The 24689-nt window shown below is 49.0% G+C and overlaps 1 protein-coding gene across 21 annotated transcripts in view; it reads right to left on the reverse strand.

Moving 5' to 3' along the window:
* Positions 1 to 24689, reverse strand: part of PLEKHA5 (pleckstrin homology domain containing A5) — a 742840-nt gene that overhangs the window by 66405 nt on the left and 651746 nt on the right. For all 21 annotated transcript variants that reach the window (XM_086920674.1, XM_086920665.1, XM_086920721.1 and 18 more), the window contains one exon: positions 21599 to 21760. In XM_086920674.1, coding sequence (XP_086776800.1) covers positions 21599 to 21760 — 162 coding nt within the window. The remainder of the gene's footprint in view (positions 1 to 21598; positions 21761 to 24689) is intronic.

Consider the following 24689-nt stretch of genomic DNA (forward strand, 5'->3'; position numbering starts at 1 on the left):
TCCAAACTAACGCTCCCGTGGTACGATGGGGGTATCGCCCTCCCATCAAGCGATATTACTGGGCGTCTCAGTTGGGGGCCATTAATCACGGTATGTATGGTCCTGAACTGAATCCTGCGTTTGCTATGGATAAATGGTTGCTGCCGGAGGGCAATTACTATAGGGCACTGTACTCGAAATCAGTGGTCAGGTCATTATCCGGGCCTACTAGGGCAGCGGTTCGTGTATGGCATGATGCAACTGCTTCTATGGGTTGGAAGGACCGCCTGACTTTAGCGACCCCACTTTTTGACTCTGATAGACTTGGTACTTTGTGGAAGACAAAATGGTTCGATAGATGGGACCTCATTGGCATTAGCAAGATGGGAGACCTATGGGTTAAGGGACAAGTGAAGTCGTTTGATACTTTAAAGAAGGAGTTTGAACTGGGGAACTCTGAGTATTTCCGCTATGTTCAGATCCGCCATGCATTGTTGTCGGTCTTTTCGACGGGGGAGGCGATACCAGAGTCGTCCCCGCTGGAAGATAGATTGCTAGATGGCCACGTTCCGGACAGTACAATCTCCCTTGTCTATAAAAAGCTGATTAATGATAGATCAGATCTTCTGTTGCCCTTGCGTGATCTCTGGGTCCGGCATGGTCTTGAATTAGATGATGAAGACTGGCAGTCGGCGATCTCCTCTCCCAAGGAGGTTGCGATTCCAGTGAGACTTCGGCTGGTCCAGCTTAAGATCCTTCATAGGATGTACATCAAGGGCCCCCGTCTGGTTCACATGGGCTTTTCCAAGGAGGGTTTGAGTAAGCTGAGATGTGGTCTGGTGGGGACATTTCTGCATATTATCTGGGAATGTCCTGACGTGGTGACCTATTGGAATGGGGTGTATGATGTAATGGAAGAAGTTACGGGTGTTCCTCTCCTACCGGAGGCCAGATGCTGCTTGCTAAATGTCTGCGAACCCACAGATTACAACGAGGCCCAGACCCAGTGGGCGACCCTGGGGGCCATGATAGCTAAACGTGATATCGCACAACTGTGGGGGTCCCAAAGGCCACCTACGGTTGAGACGTGGAAGGAAAACATGGATTGGTGCATGTTTCGGGAAAAAACAGTGTATCTGGCCCGGGGCCGCCCCCGGAAATGGCATAAAATCTGGGGGCAGTGGAATAGGTTCCGAGGTCACATATGTACACCACCTGCAGTGGATAATATCGATATCTCACTTTCCCCCTGACCCCACATTCAACGTTGCAACACTGTCTGCCTATTCGTCTCTCCCCTTTGCCCCTCCTTCCCTACAATGATTGCTTATTATTTGAAGTATTGTCTATCTGACCTCATGTGAACGAAGCGCTATGTATATTGTTTTTGCCTTGCTTGTTATACTTAATAAAAATAAATAAAAAAAATAAATAAAAAAGATCTCGAAACGCAACTCCTCTTTGCACATGACAAAGAAATATGTGAGACCATCCATTTGTTGTGTGAAAAATACAGTTAAGTAAGAGCCTTAACTTGAGTAAAAAATTCATTAATACTTAATCTCTTCCTTCATCAAAAGCATTTGGAATTTACCATGTAAGGACTTGACAGAGTAGATGGTCAGAACTGGACTGAAGAATATACTAGTTGACAGAGTAAACGCTCCACTTCAAAAATCGTTTGAACCATCACTCTACACCATACAGTTCTGAAGACATCAGGTTTAAGTAGGCTTTTGCATTTTAACTGCAGATGCCACAAAGGCAAACTGCTGGGTCCTTTAAATGCCACAGATCTAGTGGGTGCCCAATCTTAAGAATTTAGACCATTATCAGCTTCTCATAAAATACAGGCCGCGCCATTTCGTAATTTTCTTTTGGAAGTTAACTCACTTCCAGCACCGCTAGTCCCCTTGTTGTGATCGACTTCGATAGCCCATTGTAGCAGTACCAGGTTTTCTCTTTAAGTGTGGCTGGTGCTACTACAGTTTCAGGAGCCTTGTAACCCAGTTAACAGGAAATTTGACGTATGCACAAGTTATTTCACACCTTAAACCCATAATTTCCTGTGGGTGGGGGAATACAAGTTTGCATTTTTTAGATTAGTCATATTTTTGGCAGATTCTCAGCTGCTGGGGCTCAAAAACATTACCTTCTAACCAAGTGCTGCTGCTAAACTAGGACAAACGCTAGAAAAACCAAAATATACTTAATGCACTGTAACCACCGTCAGGGACCCTTAGCTCAATTGACAGGGAATGTTACACAAAACACAGCAAGAGGATTAAGCTCAATGTGTATCTCAGGAAACTATATTGTTCCTCATAGGATACCTTTTCATAAACAGTCACAAGTTTTGAATGTTGAGTAACCCACGCAAAACTATCTGATCCAGAGGGAAGTATGGCCTATGACTGGTTAATAGGTCTTCATTAATTAACAAACCTACATTTCCTACACATACATAAAGACCTTGTCATTTTAAAAACCAAAGTCAAGTCTACACATTGTTCAGTTTATCTTTTCTTTGCTGTAATTTAATGTCTGAGTTCCACACCACTAGCACCTGCTGGAGTAAGCTCTGACTGCCTTTCACAGCTAACTGCGGAGAGTGTAAAGGGAGTAATTCATTGGAAATGCAATTGTACTAGAGGCCATGAGCGGTAAACTGCTTTCACCACCTTGGAAACTGGTCATAAACCACAGACTTCTCTAGGTCTTGAACTTTGGTTCAAACCAAAGGCTCAAAAACAGTGGCGACACCATAAGAGGCATTGCAAGCGCAAATAGAAAAAGGTCTCAAAAACAGGGGCTAAACAATAAGGAGGATTACAGGTACAAAAAGAAAATATCCTTTTCAATACACATCGTGGAAAAGATAAAAACAGTGAGCGTTGTAAGATCTTTCACAAGAACACAAACCAGCCTCCTTGAAAAACGTACTAGCCGACAAACTGCAAAGATCTCTTTAGCTTTTTCGAGTACAAGAAGTTGAGAATAGAAATCACTATATTGGACCACCAAGCTGAGTTCCCTTAGAATACTTACTTCAAATGAATTATTTATACAAAGCCATCAGTTAGTCAGTTGAGCAATGAAAAAATAAAAATAAATCAAAGCTTCCAACCCCGTAGCCGGAGTTATAGCCAGTTGTTTTCTAAAATGCATATTGTTACACAAGTAGTAACTTGTGCATCTGAAAGAGACACGTTGGTGAAAGATTCCTTACCTTAGAATAGATACCCCAGCAATACCATCCCCGGTGGTGGGTCTGCGAACCAATATTCACACCAGAAGGTCCTGGAAGACGGAACGGACAAAGAAGTCATCCCTCCGGACTTGGTTGTCCAGGCAGTAGTGTCTTGCGAATGTGTGCAGCGAGGCCCACGTAGCTGCCTGACAAATGTCCTGCATGGGGACTCCTCGGCCCAGGGCAGTAGTAGTCGCCGTGGCCCGAGTGGAGTGGGCCCTCAGCCCAACAGGAGGCTCCTTCTTAGCCAGGGAGTAACATGCTTGGATACACAACACGATCCACCGATAGATGGTCCGCTGGTGCACCGCCCTTCCTTTCTTAGCGCCCATGTAACCAACAAAGAGTTAGTCATCCACCCCAGCAACTGGCGTGTGCGATCCCGATAGTAAGAGAGCGCACGTTTTGGGTCCAGACGGTGGAGCCTCTCTTCCTCTTTCGAGGGATGCGGAGGGGGAAAGAAGGTGGGCACGGTGATGGACTGGCCGATGTGGAAGGCTGTGACTACCTTGGGCAGGAAAGAGGGTCTTGTCCACAACACAACCTTGTACGGATGGACAGAAAGGAAAGGAGGTTTAGAGGAAAGAGCCTGGAGCTCACTCACTCTCCTGGCAGAGGTGATGGCAACCAGGAAAGCAGTCTTAAGGGTAAGAAGAAGTAGAGGACAATTATGAAGCGGCTCAAAGGGAGCGCACATCAAGTAAGTTAGAACCAGGTTCAAGTCCCACTGGGGCATCACGAAAGGAACAAGAGGAAACATATGAGTGATGCCCTTTAAGAATCTGTTTACAATGGGGGGCTTGAACAAAGAAGGCTGATCAGGTAGCCTTAAGAAGGCTGAAAGGGCAGAAAGGTAGCCTTTGATAGTGCCCAGGGAAGAGCCCTGCTGGGCAAGAGAAAGAAGGAAGAGGAGAACCTCAGAAAGAGGGGCATTGAGAGGATCCACAGCCTTTGCTGTGCACCATGCCACAAATCTGTTCCACCTGCAGGCGTATACCGACTTTGTGGAGGGACGCATGGCTGCCAGAATGACATTACAGACTTCAGGAGGCAAGTCAAATGGCCTCAACTGTCACCGCTCAATTTCCAAGCATGGAGGTGGAGACTGGACAGGTTCGGGTGGAGGACCGTCCCCTGCTGCTGCGACAGAAGGTCCTCCTGAAGAGGCAGACGTATCGGGGGATCGACTGACATACGGAGTATCTCGGGATACCAGTACCTTCGCGCCTAGTCCGGAGCCACCAGGATGACTTGGGCCCGGTCGCGCTTGATTTTCTTCAGCACTCTGGGCAGAAGTGGAATAGGCGGAAAGGCGTACAACAGACCGCAACTCCACTCGCGTCGAAAAGCGTCCCAGAGCGAGTGCCGCCTTGGAAATTCCAACGCGCAGAACTGATGACATTGCGCGTTCTCTTCGGTGGCGAATAGATCGAACCAAGGCTCTCCCCACTGCAGAGAGAGGCCTTGTGCCACGTCCAAGTTCAGACGCCATTCGTGATCCATCATGCACCTTCGGCTGAGCTTGTATGCCCTGGCGTTCAGAGAACCTGCCAGGTGTTGAACCACCAGGGTCACGCCCTGATGTTCCAGCCACTGCCAGAGGCGCAGAGCCTCCTGGCAGAGAGTCCACGACCCCACCCCGCCCTGTTTGTTGCAGTACCACATGGCGGTGGTGTTGTCCGTGAACACCTGTACTACACTCCCCCGGACAGAGGGGAGGAATGCCTTCAGTGCATGACTAATCGCCCGCAGCTCCAGAAGGTTGATATGGAGCTGGGACTCCGCCGGACACCAGAGGCCTCTGATCTCCGACTCTCCCATGTGCCCACCCTAGCCCTGGAGGGACGCGTCCGTCACAACTACGTGCTCCGGCTGGGGAAGGGAGAGGGATCTGCCGTTGACCCAATCGCAGTCAGTGAGCCACCACTGCAGTTGTCTCGCAGTGCCCTCTGAGATCATGACATGGTCGGACAGGTTGCACTGATGCTGGGCCCACTGAAACTTCAGGACCCACTGCAGAGCTCGCAACCGCCACCTGGCATGATGCACCAGAAGGATGCAGGAGGCCATCAGCCCCAGAAGTCGCAGTGTCAATCTGACCAAGACCCGGGATAAAGGCTGAAAGAGTGCAATCAGAGCCTGAATATCCAGAACCCGCTGTTCGGGAGGATAAACCCGAAACCGCGCCGAGTCGAGGACCGCTCCGATGGGGAGGAGCTTCTGAGAGGGGCACAGCTGTGACTTCGGCACATTGATGGAAAACCCCCAGCTGGTGCAGGAGGTCTGCAGTTGTCTGGAGGTGGCTGACGACTGTCTGGGGCGAGCCCGCCTTCAACAACCAGTCGTCGAGGTAGGGAAAGAATGAAACACCCAACCTGTGTAGATGAGCTGCGACCACCGCCATCCCTTTCGTGAACACCCGTGGGGCGCTGGTAAGGCCGAAGGGGAGCTCGGTAAACTGAAAGTGCTCGTGGCCTACCGTGAACCGCAGGTAGCGCCGGTAGGACGGGGATGCTTTAATATATTGTGCCCCTGGCACTGCCAGCGCCTGGGCAGCCTCTTTTCCTGAGCTTATTGAACAGTTTATATTAGAGGCAACACATTTTTTGATAGTCGGGGACCTAAACATCCATTTAAATGACACCTCTAATCACACCAGCACCAATTTCATATCAGATCTATCGGCCTTAAGTCTCACCCTTTACAATGAAGGTCCAACTCACAAGGCAGGTAATCTCCTTGATCCAATCTTTTTCAACCAAGACAATACCGCCTGTAAACCATCGAAACTGGTCTGACCACTGTCTAGTGGAATTTATAATAGCAATACCACAACCTACCCTTTCTCGTAAAGCCCCATCTGGTCCCAGGGTAACAAGGAACTGGAAAAAGCTGGATACTACTAAATTAAATACTCATCTAAATGATACCAGACCTTTCAACAATATAACAAACTTAGGAGACGCTACAGCTATCCAAAATTGGCTTAGTTCTGCCATCAACATATGCCTTCCTCAGAAAAATAAAAAACAAACTACATTTCATTCCCCGGCTCCCTGGTTTACAGATGCACTTAGACTGGAAAAAACGGCCTGTAAAAATCTAGAGCGCAGATGGCGCGCCCACTATGATCCTGCACAAAAATCATTATACAAAGCAGCCTTTCTCAAATATCATGCCAACTGTGCATCAGCTAGAGCTGAATTTACTACAACAAAAATTGAAAATGCTCAAAATCGGCCTAAAGCACTTTTTAAAATAGTCCAGGAACTTTCTGGGTCATCCTGCCAACCCAAAGCTCCATCCCTAGACTCTGCACAGTGTAACGCTCTGGCTGAATTCTTCAAGAATAAAATTGACAAAATCTATGAGGAGTTCAAAGTTCCAACTAATTTTCCATCAGTTTCGAACCCCACGGTTAGCCTGTCCAAATCTGAAAAATCACACCCCTCTCTAGATGCTCACCCCCAGCACCTAGTAAACTGGGTCCCTCTTAACCTACTTTCACTACAGGAAACTATAACAACTATTAAATCGGGCTCACCCCTCGATCCCTTCCCCCCTCAAATCCTCCTTTCACTCGACACTCACTCCCTTACGCTCATTTTAGAGCTTCTGAACACTTCCTTGAGAGAGGCTGTAGTCCCTAAAGCATGGAAACATGCCATGGTCTCACCTCTTCTTAAGAAAGCCAATGCAGACCCAAACGACCCCTCAAACTTCCGTCCAATCTCGCTGTTACCTTTATTCTCCAAAATCCTGGAGAAACATATTGTTTCCCAACTCACTCACTTCACAGAATCCAATCACCTCCTTCACACATCCCAATCGGGATTTAGGGCAGGTTTTTCAACGGAATCTACCCTACTCGGGGTCTCTGAAACCATACGCCGGCAAGTTGATGATGGGGAGACCGTGGCATTTATATTACTCGACCTTAGTGCCGCATTTGACACGGTCTCCCACACCATCCTCCTTAACACCTTGCAAACCTGTGGCATTACAGGACCGGCCCTGGCATGGCTTAAAAGTTTTCTTTCTGATAGAACTTTTCAAGTCTTCTCCGCCACATCCTCTTCCAAACCCCACAAGCAACCTTATGGAGTACCCCAGGGCTCAATACTCAGCCCCTTACTATTCAATTTATATATCAGTCCCCTTGCCAGCTTAGCTGAACAATCTGGTTTGTCGATCTACTCATATGCTGACGACACCCAGATTGTATATTCACTCTCGTCTAATGCACATTCTAACCCGTCCTCCCTCCACTCGGGCCTAAACAACATTGCCAATTGGATGTTTGAGAATAAGCTAAAACTCAACGGAGGAAAGACGGAGCTACTGCTGTTTGGAAAACAAACCTCCTTGTGGGGCCCACAACATTGGCCATCCCAGATGGGACCCACACCCACCCCTTCTAAATCCGCTCGCAATCTGGGCATAATGTTTGATGAAAACCTGTCCATGAAACAACAAGCGGTTAAAGTTGCCGCCACGTGTTTTACCATACTCATGTGGCTTAAGAAAATCAGGTGGATGCTCCCACAGAATACACTAAAAACCGTAGTCCAAGCTCTAATTACATCTAGGCTGGACTACGGCAACATCTTATACCTGGGAGCATGCAAGGATGTTACAAAGAAACTGCAAACAGTACAAAATGAAGCTGTGAGACTGATATGTATGCTACCAAAAAGATCCCCTACGTCATCTTGTCTCCGGAGTCTCCATTGGCTCCGTATTCAACAACGAGCAAAATTCAAAGCTCTATGCTTCATGCATAGAATCAAGGCTGGTATGGCCCCTGTCTATCTGAGCTCGCTGGTTCAGCAATACACCCCCCCTAGAACCCTACGTTCCTCAACTCAACATAAGTTCCAGGTGCCTAGGATCAATCTAGTTAGACAGGGTGGTCGCTCCTTCTCCTATCTGGCCCCCTCACTGTGGAACTCCCTTCCAATTCAGCTTCGTACAAATGAATGCTATTTGCAATTCCGTAAGAAACTGAAAACATGGTTGTTTAACCAATGACTCTAATTTCATTAACTCACTATCTCTCCTCTGTTACTTCTTTCAGTTTCATTTTTAGCGCCGGGAAACCTTAGGGTAGCTGTTGCGCTCTACAAAAATAAATATAATAATAATAATAATGTGGAAAGAAGCGTCTTCCAAGTCCAACGCTACCATCCAGTCTCCTGGGCCCAGGGCAGCTAGGACCTGAGCCAATGTCAGCATTTTGAACCTCTCCTTCCAGAGGAAGCCGTTGACGTTCCGTAGGTCCAAGATAGGGCGCAAGCCCCCTTTGCCCTTTTTGGGTACCAGAAAGTAGGGGGAGTAACAACCACACCCTACTTCTGGCGAAGGAACGCGCTCGATGGCCCCCTTGGCCAAGAGGGCCGTAACTTCCTCTTGCAGAAGTTGCAAATGATCCCCAGACACGCAGTGGTACTGCGGTGGCATGGCTGGAGGGGCCGTCTCGAAGGGGAGGGAGTAGCCCCTCCGGATGATTTGCAGCACCCACATGTCCGACGTGACAGTGCGCCAGTGGAAGTGATGATGGCGAACCCTGCCCCCCACTGGCGTCATATGGGCCTGAAAGCACGGACTAGGAGGGTTTTGAGGCGGATGCTGCAGGGGAAGGTGTGGACTGGCCTCGCCGTTGTCCCGGACCGCCGCAACAGCGGTTTCCACGGCCGCCACCGCACTGTGTATTACTTTGCAGCGCGTGGCTGGCAGCACCTGTGGGAGCGCCCCTTCTTTGGCCACGAAAGGAGCGAAAGGCACCCGTTTGCTGGCGTGGGGCCGAGAGGCCCAAGGACTTGGCCGTAGCCCTAGAGTCCTTAAAACGCTCAAGCGCATGGTCTGCCTTGTCACCAAAGAGGCGACGACCATCAAACGGCATGTCCAGAAGGGTAGCCTGGACATCAGCCCAAAAGTTGGCGGTCCTCAACCAGGCGTGGCGTCGAACTGCCACCGTCATTGCCATCGCTCTGCCCAGTGAGTCCGTGGTATCCAGCCCACACCGGATGGAATAGCGTGCCGCATCTTGACCCTCCGCAAGGGCTTTGGCGAGTTTAGTCCGGGCCTCCTCCGGACATTGTGGCAGCACGTCCACGACCGTGTCCCACAGAGTGTGGGTGTAGCGGCCCAAGAGGCATGCAGTATTGACTGACCGTAATCCCAAACTCAGGGACGAGAACACCTTCTTACCGAATTGTTCGTACCTCTCGGATTCCCGATCGGGCAGAGCCATCTGGAATGCGGTCTGGGACATAGAGGCCTGCATAACCCGGCTCTTGGGGGTGGGGTGGGTGGACAAGAAGCAAGGGTCGCCCGGAGCCGGGCGGTAGCGTCTGGCCCCGTTCTTATCCACAGGCTGACCTGTAGCGGGCCTGGACCAAGTGCCCAAAATAACGTCACACAAGTCCTCATTAAACGGCAGCAGAGGCTCAGTTGAGCTTGCCTGCGGCTAAAGGACTTCAATGAGGAGGTTAGTCCTCACGGCCGAGACGGGGAGCACCAGCCTCAAGGCCTTGGCCGCCCGCATCAACACTACACTGTAGGCAGCCCCCTTCTCCGTAGCCACAGTTGGAGGGGAGACAGAACCAGTGTCTGGCGAAGTGTCCAGTCCACTGGCATCCCCAAGCTCACATGTCCAGTCCTGCTGGGACTGGCACTCCTGTGCCAGAGGGTCCACAGACCCCTCCCAATCCTCCTTGTCACCCATCACCTGATATTCAGGTTCAAAGGATGGGGCCGGTTCGTGGAAATAAAAATCTCCAAACAATGTCGAGAGCGGCGCCCAGCGGCGCCGCTCCGGTGCCGGAACGGAATCGAGGGTAGGATTGGGGAAGGCGTCGCCCGTAGGCGACACCCTAGGAGCCGGCGTGGGCGAGGTCGACCGGCGACGACCCGGATCCGGAAGCGGATCCGTTGGGGGCCTGCGGCGCCGGGACCGAAGTTGCCGGCGGCGTCGGGGCCGAAGCACCCGGCGGCGTCGGAGCTGTAGCACCAGACCCGCTAGGCCCCCCAGCCGGGACCGCTGGGCCCGAAGGCGCCGCAGAACCCGGCAGAAGAGGGAGAGACCTCATGGCCATGAGGTACCGCTCGACCTCCTCAGGCGTTGCATCGTGCCCAGGGACCGGAAGGTGTGGGGCAGGATGCGGCGCCCACGACTCAGTCGGAGCCGCGTGGGTGGTGTCACCCGAACACCCGGCCGCGTCGCGGGAGCATCGGGGTGGGTCGGAAGAGCTATGACGCCTTTCCGACCTCTCATGCCTTTTACCTGAGGATCGTGATCCCGAAGACCGATGCCGACTTCCGGAGCTACGAGCGCTCCGACCCTGCGACCGGTCCATCGACCTCCTGTGGGACCGGGACCTCGAACGGCGCGGGGCCGACTGCCGGAGCTCAAGTCGCTTGCGGGACTGCTCCCGCCTAGCCTCAGACGTCAGGGCCCGGCAGTCGGAGCAGGTTTGGTCGTCGTTGGGGGCAGAGGCCCAGACACTGGCGACACCAGCGATGGGGGTCGGTAACCGACATCAGTCGGCTGCACTTGGAGCAGGGTTTGAACCCAGGCATCCCTACCAGCACAGTCTGAGTCGAACGACTCGAGAAAAACAGATCAAAAGATCAAAAAAGTTTAGTCAAAAAGTGACTAAGGGGTAGAGCTTCTCCGGATCTGCGCTAGCTGGCGCGGTAAAAGAAGAACGGACGTCAGCACGCTAGGGCGGCGTCTAAGTACTCCAGCGAGGTCATTCCGGCGCTAACGACGCCGAACGCGGAGCCGCCTACCGACGCGCAGGGGTATTGCTACGCAAAAGTTTCCGGATCCAGTCTGACGCCTGGGGATATTCTAAGGTAAAGGAATCTATCACTAACGTGTCTCTTTCAGATCTAAGGAACCACCTATAAGGCATACAAGAAATCTACTGGACAAAAGAACTCTGGTACAGTGGCTTGAGTAGCGGTATTGAAATGGGGGATTTAATCTGCCATCATTATTTAGATTTTAAAAACTATATTTAATTTGCCCATTAGAAGATAATCTTGAGTAGCTACTTGCAAGATTTATAGCGATTAAGAATTAAAGGTTGATAGATACATTACAAGGAAAACTAAGTGATCACAGAATGGTAACTAATATTGGTGTTTCACACCAAAGACAGGGCAGGAAGCAGGGGACAAAAGTTGGTCCATGTTGTGCAGGGTAAAATCAGCAAATATCTGGAGTATAAAACATGGAAGACAGGACACCAACAGAAGGTTTCAGGTAATGGATGTAAAGCTTCTGTGAATTGGCTACAGAATATTAGTGGCTAGGGTAAAAAGAAGCAACAGAAGACCACGGAAAATAAGGAAAATGCTACTTACCAGTATGCATCTGTTCTTGGCATGTAGAGCTGTAGATTCGTATACTTATGCATAGATCGCCATCTGGTGTTGGGCTCGGATGTTTGCACTTTATTTTTATCTTGGTAGACGTCTTTGTAGTCACGAGGTAGGTGACTCCTCCTTAGGAAGATAGTGCGCATGGCCATCAACTTCATCTACAGAATGTTTTTTCTCATGAAGGGTCACGATGGAGTTAGTAAAAAACAGAAAAGGATGTCCATGTGTACTGTATCTAAGTAAGATAGTACTGGAACTGATAGAGGTATCTGGGGAGGCGGGTGGGCGTAAATAAATCTACAGCTCTACATGCCAAGAACAAATGCATACTGGTAAGTAGCATTTTATATTCGAGGCATATGAGCTGTAGATCGTCTACTCATGCATAGACTATACAGCAGTTACCTCTGTATATACAGCCTGGCCCACACTAGCTTGTTCTTTTGCCTGTACGTCTACACAATATTGTATAGTGAAGGTGTGTGGTGTAGACTAAGTTGCTGCTTTGCAGATGTCATCTATGGAAATGCTCTCTAAGAATACCATAGGGGCTCTAAGCGGAACGGTTAATGTGCATTTGGCTTTAGCGTAGCATGTTTGGATGCATTTAACAATCCACCTTGCAATACCTGCTTTCGAGATAGGATTGCCTTTATGAGGTGGGGAGAAAACCCCAAAAAAGTTGTTTAGTCTTTCTAAAGGATTTTGTTCTTTCAATGTAGTAAAGTATTGCTCTTTTTACGTCTAGCGTGTAAAGAGCTCGTTCTGCTACTGAGTCTGTTAGAGGGAAAAACATTGGGAGTTCTACAGACTGGTTAAGGTGGAAAGCAGACACGACTTTAGGTAGAGATTTTGGGTTAGTCCTAAGAACCACTTTGTTTTGATGGGTTTGCAGAAATTGTTCTTGTATGGTTAATGCCTGGAGTTCACTAACTCTTCTAAGAGAGGTGATAGCAACTTGGAAAGCTACTTTCCAGGTGAGGAACGGTAGTTCGCATTTATGCAGAGGTTCAAATGGAGGACCCATGTGTCTGATACGGACAACATTTAAGTTCCATACTGAGAGGGTGGAACTCTAGGTGGAATTATTCTTTTAAGTCCTTCCATAAATGCTTTAATAGCTGGTACCCTAAACAAAGACAAGTGCTGTCTGTTTTGGAGATAGGCTGCTATTGCAGCGAGATGTAGTCTGACGGATATATACGCTAGGTTACATTGGTGTAGATGCAAAAGGTAGCATATAATGTTTTGAATAGAAGCATCCAGTGGATTGATTTTGTTATTTGTTCAGTAAATTACAAATCTTTTCTACTTAGCAGCATAGCAAGCTCTGGTGGTGCAACGTCTAGCCTCTTTAATGATGTTCATGCAGTCTGGCGGGAGATTGCGGTAGTCAAACTCGAAGATTTCAGGTGCCAGATCGCAAGGTTGATTTGACTGGGCTCTGGATGCCTTATCTCTCCATGGTTCTGAATGAGAAGCTTGGGTGAGAGGCGTAGTTTTTGATGAGGAACTACGGATTGTTCCAAGAGGGTGGTGAACCATAGCTGTGGGGCACTTGTTGGAGCAATCAGTATCACTGTGAGGGAATGCTGTTTGAGCTTCTGAACCACTAGCAGAGTGAGCAGTAGAGGCGGAAAAGTGCAAGTAAATTTGCCTGACCAGTTCATCCATAGCTCATTACCTTTGGACAATGGGTGTGGATACCTGGATGCGAAGCCTGGGAATTTTGCGTTTTGGTGTGTGGCGAACAGGTCTATTTCTGGGTGGCCCCACATTTGAAAGAATGGAAGCAGAACGTGAGGATGAAGTTCCCATTCGTGGATCTGTTGTCTCTGACGACAGAGCAGATCTGAAATCAAAGCGTGGTCTCCTGGGATGTGTTCTGCAAGGAGATATATGTTCTGAGGAATGGCCCATCTCCATATGCTTTGAGCTAGGTGTGAAAGCTGCAGAGATTGTGTATCCCCCGTTTTTGTATATAATACATTGCAGTCATGTGGTCTGTACGGACCAGGACAGTTTTACCTACAAGGTGGAGTTGAAAAGATTTTAACGCTAGCAAGATTGCCAACAATTCCAGGTAATTTATGTGGAACTGTTTTTGTTGAGGGGTCCACATGCAGATGAGCTCCCCAGCCGATGAGCGATGCGTCTGATAATACGATCTGTGGAACCGGGTGAGGAACGACTGCGCTTTGGAAAGGTTTTGTGTGTTCCACCACCGCAGAGAGCGGTGGGTGCCGTCGTCTACCAACACCAGATCTGTTAGCTGACCTTGAGCCCAGTTCCACTGACGTGCCAAACACTCCTGTAAGGGACGCATTTGAAGTTTTGCATAAGGTACGATGAGAATGCAGGAGGCCATCATCCCAATTAGCTGCATGAACACTCGAACTCGAAGTGTTAAGGCTGAAATTCTGCTATGAGAGCTTCTATGGTGTTTATCCTGACTAGGTTGGGGTATGCTAGCGCTTTTGAAGTGTCTATGGTAGCCCCTAGATATTGTTGTATGCTGTGGAGGTGGGATTTGGTGAGGTTTACAGTGAATCCCAAGTCGTGAAGCAGTTGGATTGTTCTGTGTGTGTGTGTTGTACACAGCTGCTGTGTGACTTGGCTTTTAGCCAGTTGTCCAGATAAGGGTAGGCATGAATGTGCTGTCTTCATAAGTGGGCCGCAGCTACTACGAGGCACTTGGTGAAGACTGGGTGCTGTAGTCACCCCGAATGGAAGGACTTTGAATTGGTAGTGTTGACCGTCTACCACGAACCTGAGATATTTCCTGAGAGAGTGATTAATGGGAATGTGAAAGTAGGCGTCCTTTAAATCTAGAGTGGAAAGAAAATCACCTTGTTGAAGTAGTGGGAGTACCTGTTTGGATAGTGACCATGTGGAAGTGATCCGATTGAATGTAGAGATTTAGTGGTCTGAGGTCCAATATGGGCCTGAGAGAGCAGTCTTTTTTTTGGTATTAGGAAATAGAGGAAGCAAACCCCTGTGCCTTGATGAGACAAGGGAACTGGTTCTATTGCATGTTTTTGTAATAGAGAGAGAACCTCTTGTTTGAGAAGTGTGGGATTCTGAGGATACTGGACGTTGTCTGGGAGGCAAATTTGGGAGAGCAGGCAATAACCATACTGGATAATTTGTCTTACCCACTTGTCTGTTGTAATTGAATCCCAGACAGGAAGGAACTGTGAGAGACGTCCCCCGAAAGGAGTGGGATGATTGGGGGGAAGTGCAGAAAAGTCACAGTTTAGTGTTGGGGGAGTTGCGGTTATTGTTGCCGCAACCTCTTCCCCTACAATTGTTGTCTCTGTAGCCTCCGTGAAAGTATCCATTTGGAGGACGTTTGAGTGGGGCTCTTATAAGAAGAGGGATGTTCTGAGCTAATGGTTTTGGAGCTAGCCCTGTAGAAGGAGCGGAAAAAAGAACCTCTGGGGAAGGCAATTGTAAGGCCCCCATGGACTTAGCAGTGTCAGTATTTTTTTTCATCTTTTCTAAAGATGTGTCGACTGAGGGTCCGAAAAGATGTTCTTGATCAAAAGGCTTATTAAGAATAGCAGATTGCACCTCCTGCTTGAATCCGGAGATTCAGAGCCAAGCTTGCCTGCGCAATGCAATGCTGGTGTTAATGGCACGAGATGCGGTATCAGCCGCGTCAAGCGCACATTTAATTGAGGTGTTTGTGATCAATTTCCCCTCTTCAATCAATCAATCATTGACACTTGTAAAGCGCGCTACATACCCGTAGGGTCTCAAGGCGCTGGGGGGGGGGGTGCCGCTACTGCTCGAACAGCCAGGTCTTCAGCTTCTTCCTGAAGGAGAGGTGGTCTTGGGTCAGGCGCAGGTCGGTCGGGAGGGAGTTCCAGGTCTTGGCGGCCAGGTAGGAGAAGGACCTTCCTCCTGTAGTCGCTCTTCGGATGCGGGGGACGGCGGCAAGGGCGTGGTTGGCTGATCGGAGGTGGCGTTTGGGAGCGTAGAAGTTGACTCGGCTGTTGAGGTAGCTCGGGCCTTGGTCGTGTAGGGCTTTGTGTGCGTGGGTGAGGAGGCGGAAGGTGATTCTTTTGTTGACGGGGAGCCAGTGAAGGTCTCTCAGATGTTCGGAGATGTGACTGGTTCGTGGGATGTCGAGGATGAGTCTGGCTGAGGCGTTCTGGATCCGCTGGAGTCTCTTCTGGAGCTTGGCGGTGGTACCGGCGTAGAGGGCGTTGCCGTAGTCCAGTCGGCTGGTGACGAGGGCCTGGGTGACGGTCTTTCTGGTCTCGGTGGGGATCCACCAGAAGATCTTCCTTAGCATGCGTAGGATGTTGAAGCACGCCGAGGAGACGTTGTTGACCTGCCTGGTCATGGAGAGGGAGGAGTCCAGGATGACGCCCAGGTTTCGTGCATGGTCTGTCGGTTTGGGTGCGGTGCCCAGGGCGGGAGGCCACCAGGAGTCGTCCCAGGCGGAGGGTGAGGAGCCCAGGATGAGGACCTCCGTCTTGTCCGAGTTCAGTTTCAGGCGGCTGGTCGTCATCCATTCGGCTACCTCTTTCATCCCTTCGTGCAGGTTGGCTCTGGCGGCGGCGGGGTCGTTGGTCAGGGAGAGGATCAGCTGGGTGTCGTCGGCGTAGGAGATTATGCTGAGGTTGTGTTTGCGTACGATGGCCGCGAGGGGGCTCATGTAGATGTTGAAGAGGGTGGGGCTCAGAGATGATCCTTGGGGGACGCCGCAGATGACTTCGGAGGCCTCTGACTTGTACGGTGGTAGGCGGACTCTCTGTGTTCTTCCGTCGAGGAAGGAGACGATCCATTCCAGCGCCTTGTCCTGGATGCCGATGTTGCTGAGGCGCCGTACTAGGGTGCGGTGGCAGACCGTGTCGAATGCCGCGGAGAGGTCTAGGAGGATGAGGGCCGCTGTTTCTCCATTGTCCATCAGGGCTCGGATGTCATCGGTGGCGGCGATGAGGGCGGTCTCGGTGCTGTGGTTGGCTCGGAAGCCGGACTGTGAGGGGTCGAGGGATCCGTTCGTCTCGAGGAAGGCGGCCATCTGCTTGTTGACGGTCTTCTCGATGACTTTGGCTGGAAACGGGAGGAGCGAGATGGGGCGGTAATTCTTGAGTTCGGTGGGGTCCGCTGTGGGCTTTTTGAGAAGAGCGCTGAGTTCGGCGTGCTTCCAGCTCTCGGGGAAGGTGGCGGTGTCGAAGGATGTGTTGATGATGTCTCGCAGGTGGGGTGCGATGACAGCGTCGGCCTTGTTGAAGACGTGGTGAGGGCAGGGGTCGGTCGGTGATCCGGAGTGGATGGAGTTCATCGTGCGGATGGTGTCTTCGGTGCTGATCGGGGTCCAGGCGTGGAGGGTGGTGGTGGGGGGTGGTTGTTCGGTCATGGTGTGCGTTGGTTGGTTGTTGAAGCTGTTGTGTATGTCCGCGATCTTGTTGTGGAAGTATGAAGCGAGGGAGTTGCAGAGGTCTTGCGATGGGGTGATGTCGTTGTTTCCTGCGCTGGGGTTGGAAAGCTCTTTCACGATGTTGAAGAGTTCCTTGCAGTTGTGTGCGTTGTTGTCCAACCGGTCCTTGAAAGCTGTTTTCTTGGCGGCGCGGATCAGCTGGTGGTGTTTCCGGGTGGCAAGTTTGAAGGAGGTCCTGTTGTCCGGTGTCGGTTCCCTTTTCCAGACTTTCTCGAGGGCTCGGCAGTTCTTCTTGGAGCTCTTGAGTTCGTCGGTGAACCATGGGGCCTTCTTGCTGCCGGGTCTGCTAGGCGGGGTCCTCAGTGGGGCGAGTTCGTCCGCGCAGTTGTTGATCCACTTCGTGAGGTTGTCTGCGGCCTGGCTGGGGTTCGCTGAGCTGGCAGGAGGGTGCTGGCTCAGGGAGGTGGCGAGCTGGTCTGCTGTGATCTTGTTCCAGCTTCTGCGGGCGGCCTGTTTCTGGTGGTGGTGGGTCGTCGTTCTCTTGAAGGTGAAGTGGACGCAGCTGTGGTCCGTCCATTGAAGCTCTGTGGCGTGGCTGAAGTCGATGTCTGTGCTGGAAGAGAAGACTGCGTCGAGTGTGTGTCCGGCGAGGTGGGTGGGGGTGGACACCAGTTGCTTGAGTCCCAGGTTGGCGAGGTTGTCGAGCAGGGTGCTGGTGTTGCGGTCGTTGTTGTTCTCCAGGTGAAAGTTGAGGTCTCCTAGGAGGATGAAGTCAGCAGAGGGGAGGGCGTGCGGGCTGACGAAGTCGGCGATGTCCTCGCTGAATTGCGTGCGTGGTCCAGGGGGTCGGTAGATCAGGGTGCCTCTGAGGGTGGTGTTCGGGTTGGTGTGGATCTGGAAATGCAGGTGTTCGGCGCTGGTCAGGGTGTTGTCGGTGCTGGTCGTGAGACGGATGGTGCTCCTGTGGACGATGGCGATGCCTCCTCCCATCTGGTTGGTGTTTCGGTCCCTCCGAACGATCTTGTAGCCCTCAGGGATAGCGATGGCGATGTCGGGAGCTGAAGAGGCGTTCATCCAGGTCTCCGTGAGGAAGGCAACGTCAGGGGCTGTGGCGTCTAGGAGGTTCCAGAGTTCGATGGCGTGTCTGTGGACGGAGCGGGTGTTGAGCAGGATGCACTTGAGGTGGGTGCTGCTGGTGTTCGACTTGGCGGGTGCTGGTGCGGGGCAGGTCCGGATGCAGGAGAACTTGCAGGCGTGGCAGCTGAAAGGTCCGTGGGTACCTCGTGGAGCGGCTAGGTGGCATTCTGGGAGTCGGCCGGTGTTGAGTGCGTTGAGGGTGGCGGCGGAGTACGTCAGGCGGGTAGGTCGGGCTCTTCGGGGGCCAGGGGTCCTGGCGCTGGTCGCGATCCGGTCGCGGACGGGCGCAGACGGGCTTACCTTTGGCGCGCCTACGGCGCACAAACGGCGCGCCCGCTGCGCGTGACCGCTGCGCGTTCGCACGGTCGCCATTTAAGGCGAAGTGCGCGGGTGGGCAGAGCAGCTGGGAGGCGGGAGCGGGGAGGGTACAGAAGAAAAAGGGGCGGGGCTAATGGCGGTGGCGGGAAGCGGGAGCGGGGAGGGAGAGTGGCGAGGTAGGCGGGCAAGCAGGAAGGAGGCAGGCACAATGGAGGTAAAAAACACGAAGAGAAAACGTCACAGAAAAAGCAGGCAATAATACAGGACAAAACGGGGAAAAAACAGTGGAAACACGATCTCGGCACAGAAAGAGAACAAGCACAAATTTCCGACAAAACGGGCAAAAACCAAAGGGGAGCGCTCAAGGCAGCAGCGAGGACGGCGCTGAGGCAGAGGCAGGCACTGGGGGCACACGCAGCAGCTGGTGGCCGTGCGGCGCGGGGGTGTCCCACAAGTGGGTCACACTCACCTGCGTCGCACGGTCGCCATTTAAGGCCAAGTGCGCTGGTGGGCGGAGCAGCTGGGAGGCGGGAGCGGGGAGGGTACAGAAGAAAAAGGGGCGGGGCTAATGGCGGTGGCGGGAAGCGGGAGCGGGGAGGGAGAGCGGCGAGGTAGGCGGGCAAGCAGGAAGGAGGCAGGCACAATGGAGGTAAAAAACACGAAGAGAAAACGTCACAGAAAAAGCAGGCAATAATACAGGACAAAACGGGGAAAAAACAGTGGAAACACGATCTCGGGCACAGAAAGAGAACAAGCACAAATTTCCGACAAAACGGGCAAAAACCAAAGGGGAGCGCTCAAGGCAGCAGCGAGGACGGCGCTGAGGCAGAGGCAGGCACTGGGGGCACACGCAGCAGCTGGTGGCCGTGCGGCGCGGGGGTGTCCCCTTGTATAAGGTTGTTGGCTTTCTGTTTGAACTGGTCAGGTATTTAAATTAGAATTTAGGTAGCAGGGATTGATCAGATGAAAGTTTGTCAGAAAAAAGCAAAGTGATCATAGAATCTCACAATAACTATCTGAATAATCAAAGGTTGGCCAAAGCTATTTTGTGCAGTCATAGGCACGAAGAATGATTCTGCTCTATGTGCAAACTGGTACATGTGCTGGACGTTTTAGGAAGCCCATAAGAGTGATGTTGTTGAAACAGTGTGGAGGTGGCCATTTCTCTAGCAATAACTACTGCCTTGAACAATTTAATAATGTTGTTTAAGAAAAAGAATGATGCAGATCTAGCAATTACATTCACTGGTATGCTCGAGGATAGTTGCGCGCTTGTACAAAAAAATTCAAGTGTCAAGCACAGGCAATTCAGCGGCATCTACATCTCACTGCAGCAGAACTGCATTCACACTATTTATGGATCTTGCGGGAAAGACAGAATTCATTAAAAAAGCATTGTATGCTTGCTAAAAGTTGGACAGCAGGAGATGTAATTACTCTCCTGTAATATCTCACACTCATGTTATTTGCGCTTTAATTCAGAAGTAAAACATTGACAGAGACTTTGCAGCATGCTGTTTTATATCTTCCTTGAGTCACTTTACACCTTGTGCATTTGCTATTTTTTCTGTTTGTATCTCTTATGTAACTTATGTAATCCAAAGTCCTTATGTAACGCAACTGGTTCTTTTGTAAAGTGCTCTGACACCTTTGGGTAATGTTCGCGCTATATAAAATCGCATTAAATAAATAAAGCAGTTTTTAAAGGAGGGCATACGGTGAACTAACAGAGGACACAGTGCCCCTCTAGAGTCAATCTGTTACATGTTAAGGTAGTTTGGTCTAATATACTGTTAATTAACACTGAAATGCATGACCATGACAGTATTGTTAAACCCACCCAAAGAAAAACAAGCATCGGCAAAGTCAGTAGGACGCTCCTTTGGCACGTATTCGCATACCAATGGTTCTAGCCATCCTGCATAGCATGACTTTTAAAAAAGAAAAAAGTTAGAAGCAGCTGTCTGTTATTTTCTAGGTGTGTGAATCAAGCATGCACATGCCTAAAAAATTACGCTAGTGCTTTTTTGCTCTGGTTTGCCGAGTTGAGTTAAATTGGTTAAAACAAAACAAAAAAAGTCATACAGGTGGGAGAACCAACGTTGGAGGTGGGGAAAGCAACGAGAAGATAAAGCAATGAGGGGAGTGGAAGGTAAATAGTGAGGGGAGGAAGCAAATCAGAGGGGGAAGCAAAAGGAGAAGGTGTAGGTAAAGCAACACAGAGGGGAAACAACAGGAGGGACGTCACAAAGCATCCCAGGGGGCGGAGGTGGGGAGGAAGCAACAGGTACAGCGTGGGGAAGGAACAGAGGGGAGGAAATGGGAGGAGTAAACAAATGAGACTGAGTGGAATGCAGAGGTGAGGGAGAAGCACACAGGCAAAGAAATAACACAGGGTGGGATATACACATGAAGTCAGGGGGAAGCAGACAAGCAGCGATCACATTGGAGGGGTAGATGGGCATGAGCAGTGCTTGATTTGGGAAAGAAAGACTGTCAGTGCCTGAAGCTCTGCCACGTAGCTGGCGGCTGGTGTAATTACAAGTTGACGCTCAGACCAAACACTAAGGCTTACTCAATCCACTACTAGAACACTGCGGCGACCAGCACAAGAAAGCGTGGTCGGGCGGGGCAGGAAGTTGGCAGACGACAGAATTGGTATAATTAAATAATTAACACCTATTCAGTCGTCTGTTGGCTTCACCCTTGCCGTGCCCTGCCCCACTGCACTTACCTGTGCCAGCCGCTGCTGACTAGACACTTCCATGCCCTTCTCGCTCTTGCAGGTTCCTTTTTTCTCCCTTTGCGACGGTTTTGCCGTCCTTCTCTTCTGTACACGATAGAGACCGCAGGAGAAAACATACTCTCAGAGTACTTACACAAAAAAAAGAAAAGAGTATCATCTGAAAAGTTAGCATTAGAAGGACAAAAGTAAAAGGTCCAAGCTCCAGGGAAGGGACAAACCCAAGAAGATTAAGTGAATCACATGAATTAAACACAAGCAAATGACAGAGACAATGAAGGCAATCAATGAGAAGTAATGGGTGGGCCCAAAGCCCACTGTAAAGTAACAACATTTCTTGCAACAGAGAGCACATGGCCTGTCTGAGGCGAGACCTAAAAATACACACCTCGTCAGTGATTTCTGAATTATGGTTTTCGGCTTGAACTGCTTCCTTCAGTCTTATAATTTCCTGTGCAGGAGTTTCATGGCAGTGCTCCAAATTATTTTCTCTAACAGCATTCTCCAATTCTGTAATATTGATGAACCCCTTATCATCCCTTCTTCGAGCCTGTAACAAAATACACTGAATAAAACAACAATTCACTAAACATATTAGATTGCCAATCTAAAGAAGACAGCAGAAACTAGATAAAGATTCATTTTCAGATACTATAAAATAGCCATTATTTTGCTACGAAGTTCATAGTTTAAAAAAAATTCAACTAACATTGCATTTTAACTTAATGCTTTCTAGGTATGTACAAGCAAAACGTATTCCTTAGTCAAATCTTTGCGAGAAACAATCCCAAGATTATTCCAACAACAACAACTGTTGCACTAAAGAATGGTCACGATTTGCCTGGGACAAGCACTATGAAAGGCAGTACATATTACACTTTTAAGGACAATGTGTTACTGGAAAACAATAAAATCAAATTCCGATTTAATAAGCTTAAGTAGTAATATTAGTCATCCTTAATTATATTTTACAGTGCATAAAACGGGCTTTAAAATGGCAAAGCAATAATGTAATTTGTCTGTTTTTACTCAGATGTTCCAAGCAGCAGCATAACATTACCATCGGAAAAAGTTTACCATTTTTTTGTGTTTCATTAGAAAAGGACTATAAAACAGTGCATAATAAATGTAAATGAAAATGTGACTTATGCTATTTTTAACATGTATACATCAGAAAACAATTTAAAGAAACAAAAAAAGTATGTACTAATTAGAACAAACATTTACAATGCAACGGTTTCGCCTTTGTAAAAGTTTGAGTTATTGGCATTGTAAATTACAAATTTTGTATTTATGTGTTGGTTTTGAAAGCAGATAAATAAATGGCATTGTCATTTACAATGTCAATAGCTTAATCTCTCACAAATGCGAAACCTATTGCATTTGCACACGCACAGAGCCACACAGACAGAGCCACCCACACAGACAGAGCCACACACACAGACAGAGCCACATACACAGACAGAGCCACACACACAGACAGAGCCACACACACAGACAGAGCCACACACACAGACAGAGCCACACACACAGACAGAGCCACACACACAGACAGAGCCACACACACAGACAAAGCCACACACACAGACAGAGCCACACACACACAGACAGAGCCACACAGACAGAGCCACACACGCAGACAGAGCCACAGACAGAGCAACATACACAGACAGAGCAACACATTATGCAAAAAAATGGATTTAGCATAGAAGCAATTTTCTAGCAATAGCCACGTTAGTGCTTTCTAGCAATCGGACAGGATAATTGACATGCTATTACCTCAAAAGCCACTCTGCAAAGTTTATTTTGCCCATTTGCTTCAAAAGTCCCTGTTTGCCTTATGGTGCAGATCGAGATCTTTTCAAAGGGATCTCCTAAAATTGTGCATGAAGTGGTGTGTGATGTGGATTCTACTTGGTAAGAGCAAGTAACAACCTCATGATGTGGGATGGTAAGTGGGAAAAATGATCGTGTTTTATCTGTAGGAGAAAGTAGACACTACTCCTCAAGTCATCTGCACACCACACAGACCCCCCAACCTTCACTCTCCTTCGGACCTGATTTGGGAAGTTTATCCCAGGATCAAAGCACAGGCAGAGCTGTGAGGATGTCAATTCACAGCTGGGAGCGGATTGAAAGGGTTCTTAGAAATCTGACTGCACGATTTAATACATAAAATGTGTTATGTTATCTGGCACTTTTATGCCACTTAACTGCCTTTAGCATGGCAATGTGGCACTTTAACTGTCCAGATAGACTACACGTGGAAATGCGCACCTGCGCTGCCTGTGCTCAGGTAAAGTTCTGGGAGAGGAAGTCATGCAGCTCAGTCCCTACAGATTTGGAAGTAAATCTCATTTCAGCTGTTTCTTGGGACGCTCTCCCTTACCTCTTAGTCAAGTTGTGTACAAAATATGTCAGTGAATTAAAAAATAACAATATTAAAGATACTTTTTGCATTAATAAAGACAATATATTTTGATCACTGGACTATCATTCTAACTGTTGATAGGGAAAGAGCCACAGTTCTAGTTTTGCAGCCAACTTCACCGCCTATTCCCTACAGATTAAAATTTCTAGAACACAAAAATGCTGCCTGCCTATCTGGCTATTTAATTTAGCATTATAACCTTTACTGTGGCTACTGGGCACATAAATGATGGCCCATGAGTTAAAATAAGTGTGAATGAAATAAATGTTTTCTAATTACAGATGATGGGCTTCTCATAACATCTTCAACGATAAATCAATTCTCTAACCTTCTCTAGATATAACGAAATATACCCACTCAGTACAGTTCATTTTAGGGGCGCTGAGTGAGTGTATAATAGCAAGTTGTACAAATTAGAGTGGAATTATATCAACTTGGCTTTATCCAAATTGATGAACAGCCAGTAAAATGAATGAAAACATCTAGTTGAACGGTTGCTAGTGATCATAATTATAGCACCAGTAAAAAAGGGAACTTTTTTAAAATCAAAATACAAAACTCGGTGTGGGGAGTATGACATTAAAATGTTCCATGGGCTCTAGGACAGACTGCCACTGATAACAAATCAAGCAACAACTGCCTCCCGGGTGGGCATGACCGACTTGAATACATTTATGCTGGGAACTGTATATATTTGTGAAGGTTGATAAAGCCAGTGTTTACCCGTGGCAGTCAAATGTTTTTTAACAAAAACTTAACACGTTTTCTATGTGGATACACAAGCAACTAGGACAAAGTGGTTGGTGTGTTTTTAGTGATCATTTGAATGTTATTTTTTGTGATAGAAGTCTTGGATTGACTTAGTAGTCTGAGTGACTGATCAAATAGGGAATGATATTTTGAGAAGAATGGGATTTTCCAATCGCAGTAACCCTCCACCGGGTACATTCTAATTACCTGTGGAGAGACAGCACCGACTGCAAACAATAACCCACATCGGTGACCATGGATGGGCACAAAGCAACGTTACATCAACCAGTCCGTCCTA

The sequence above is a fragment of the Lissotriton vulgaris genome, chromosome 1_1, assembly GCF_964263255.1.
Source record: "Lissotriton vulgaris chromosome 1_1, aLisVul1.2, whole genome shotgun sequence".
Lineage (NCBI taxonomy): Eukaryota > Metazoa > Chordata > Amphibia > Caudata > Salamandridae > Lissotriton > Lissotriton vulgaris.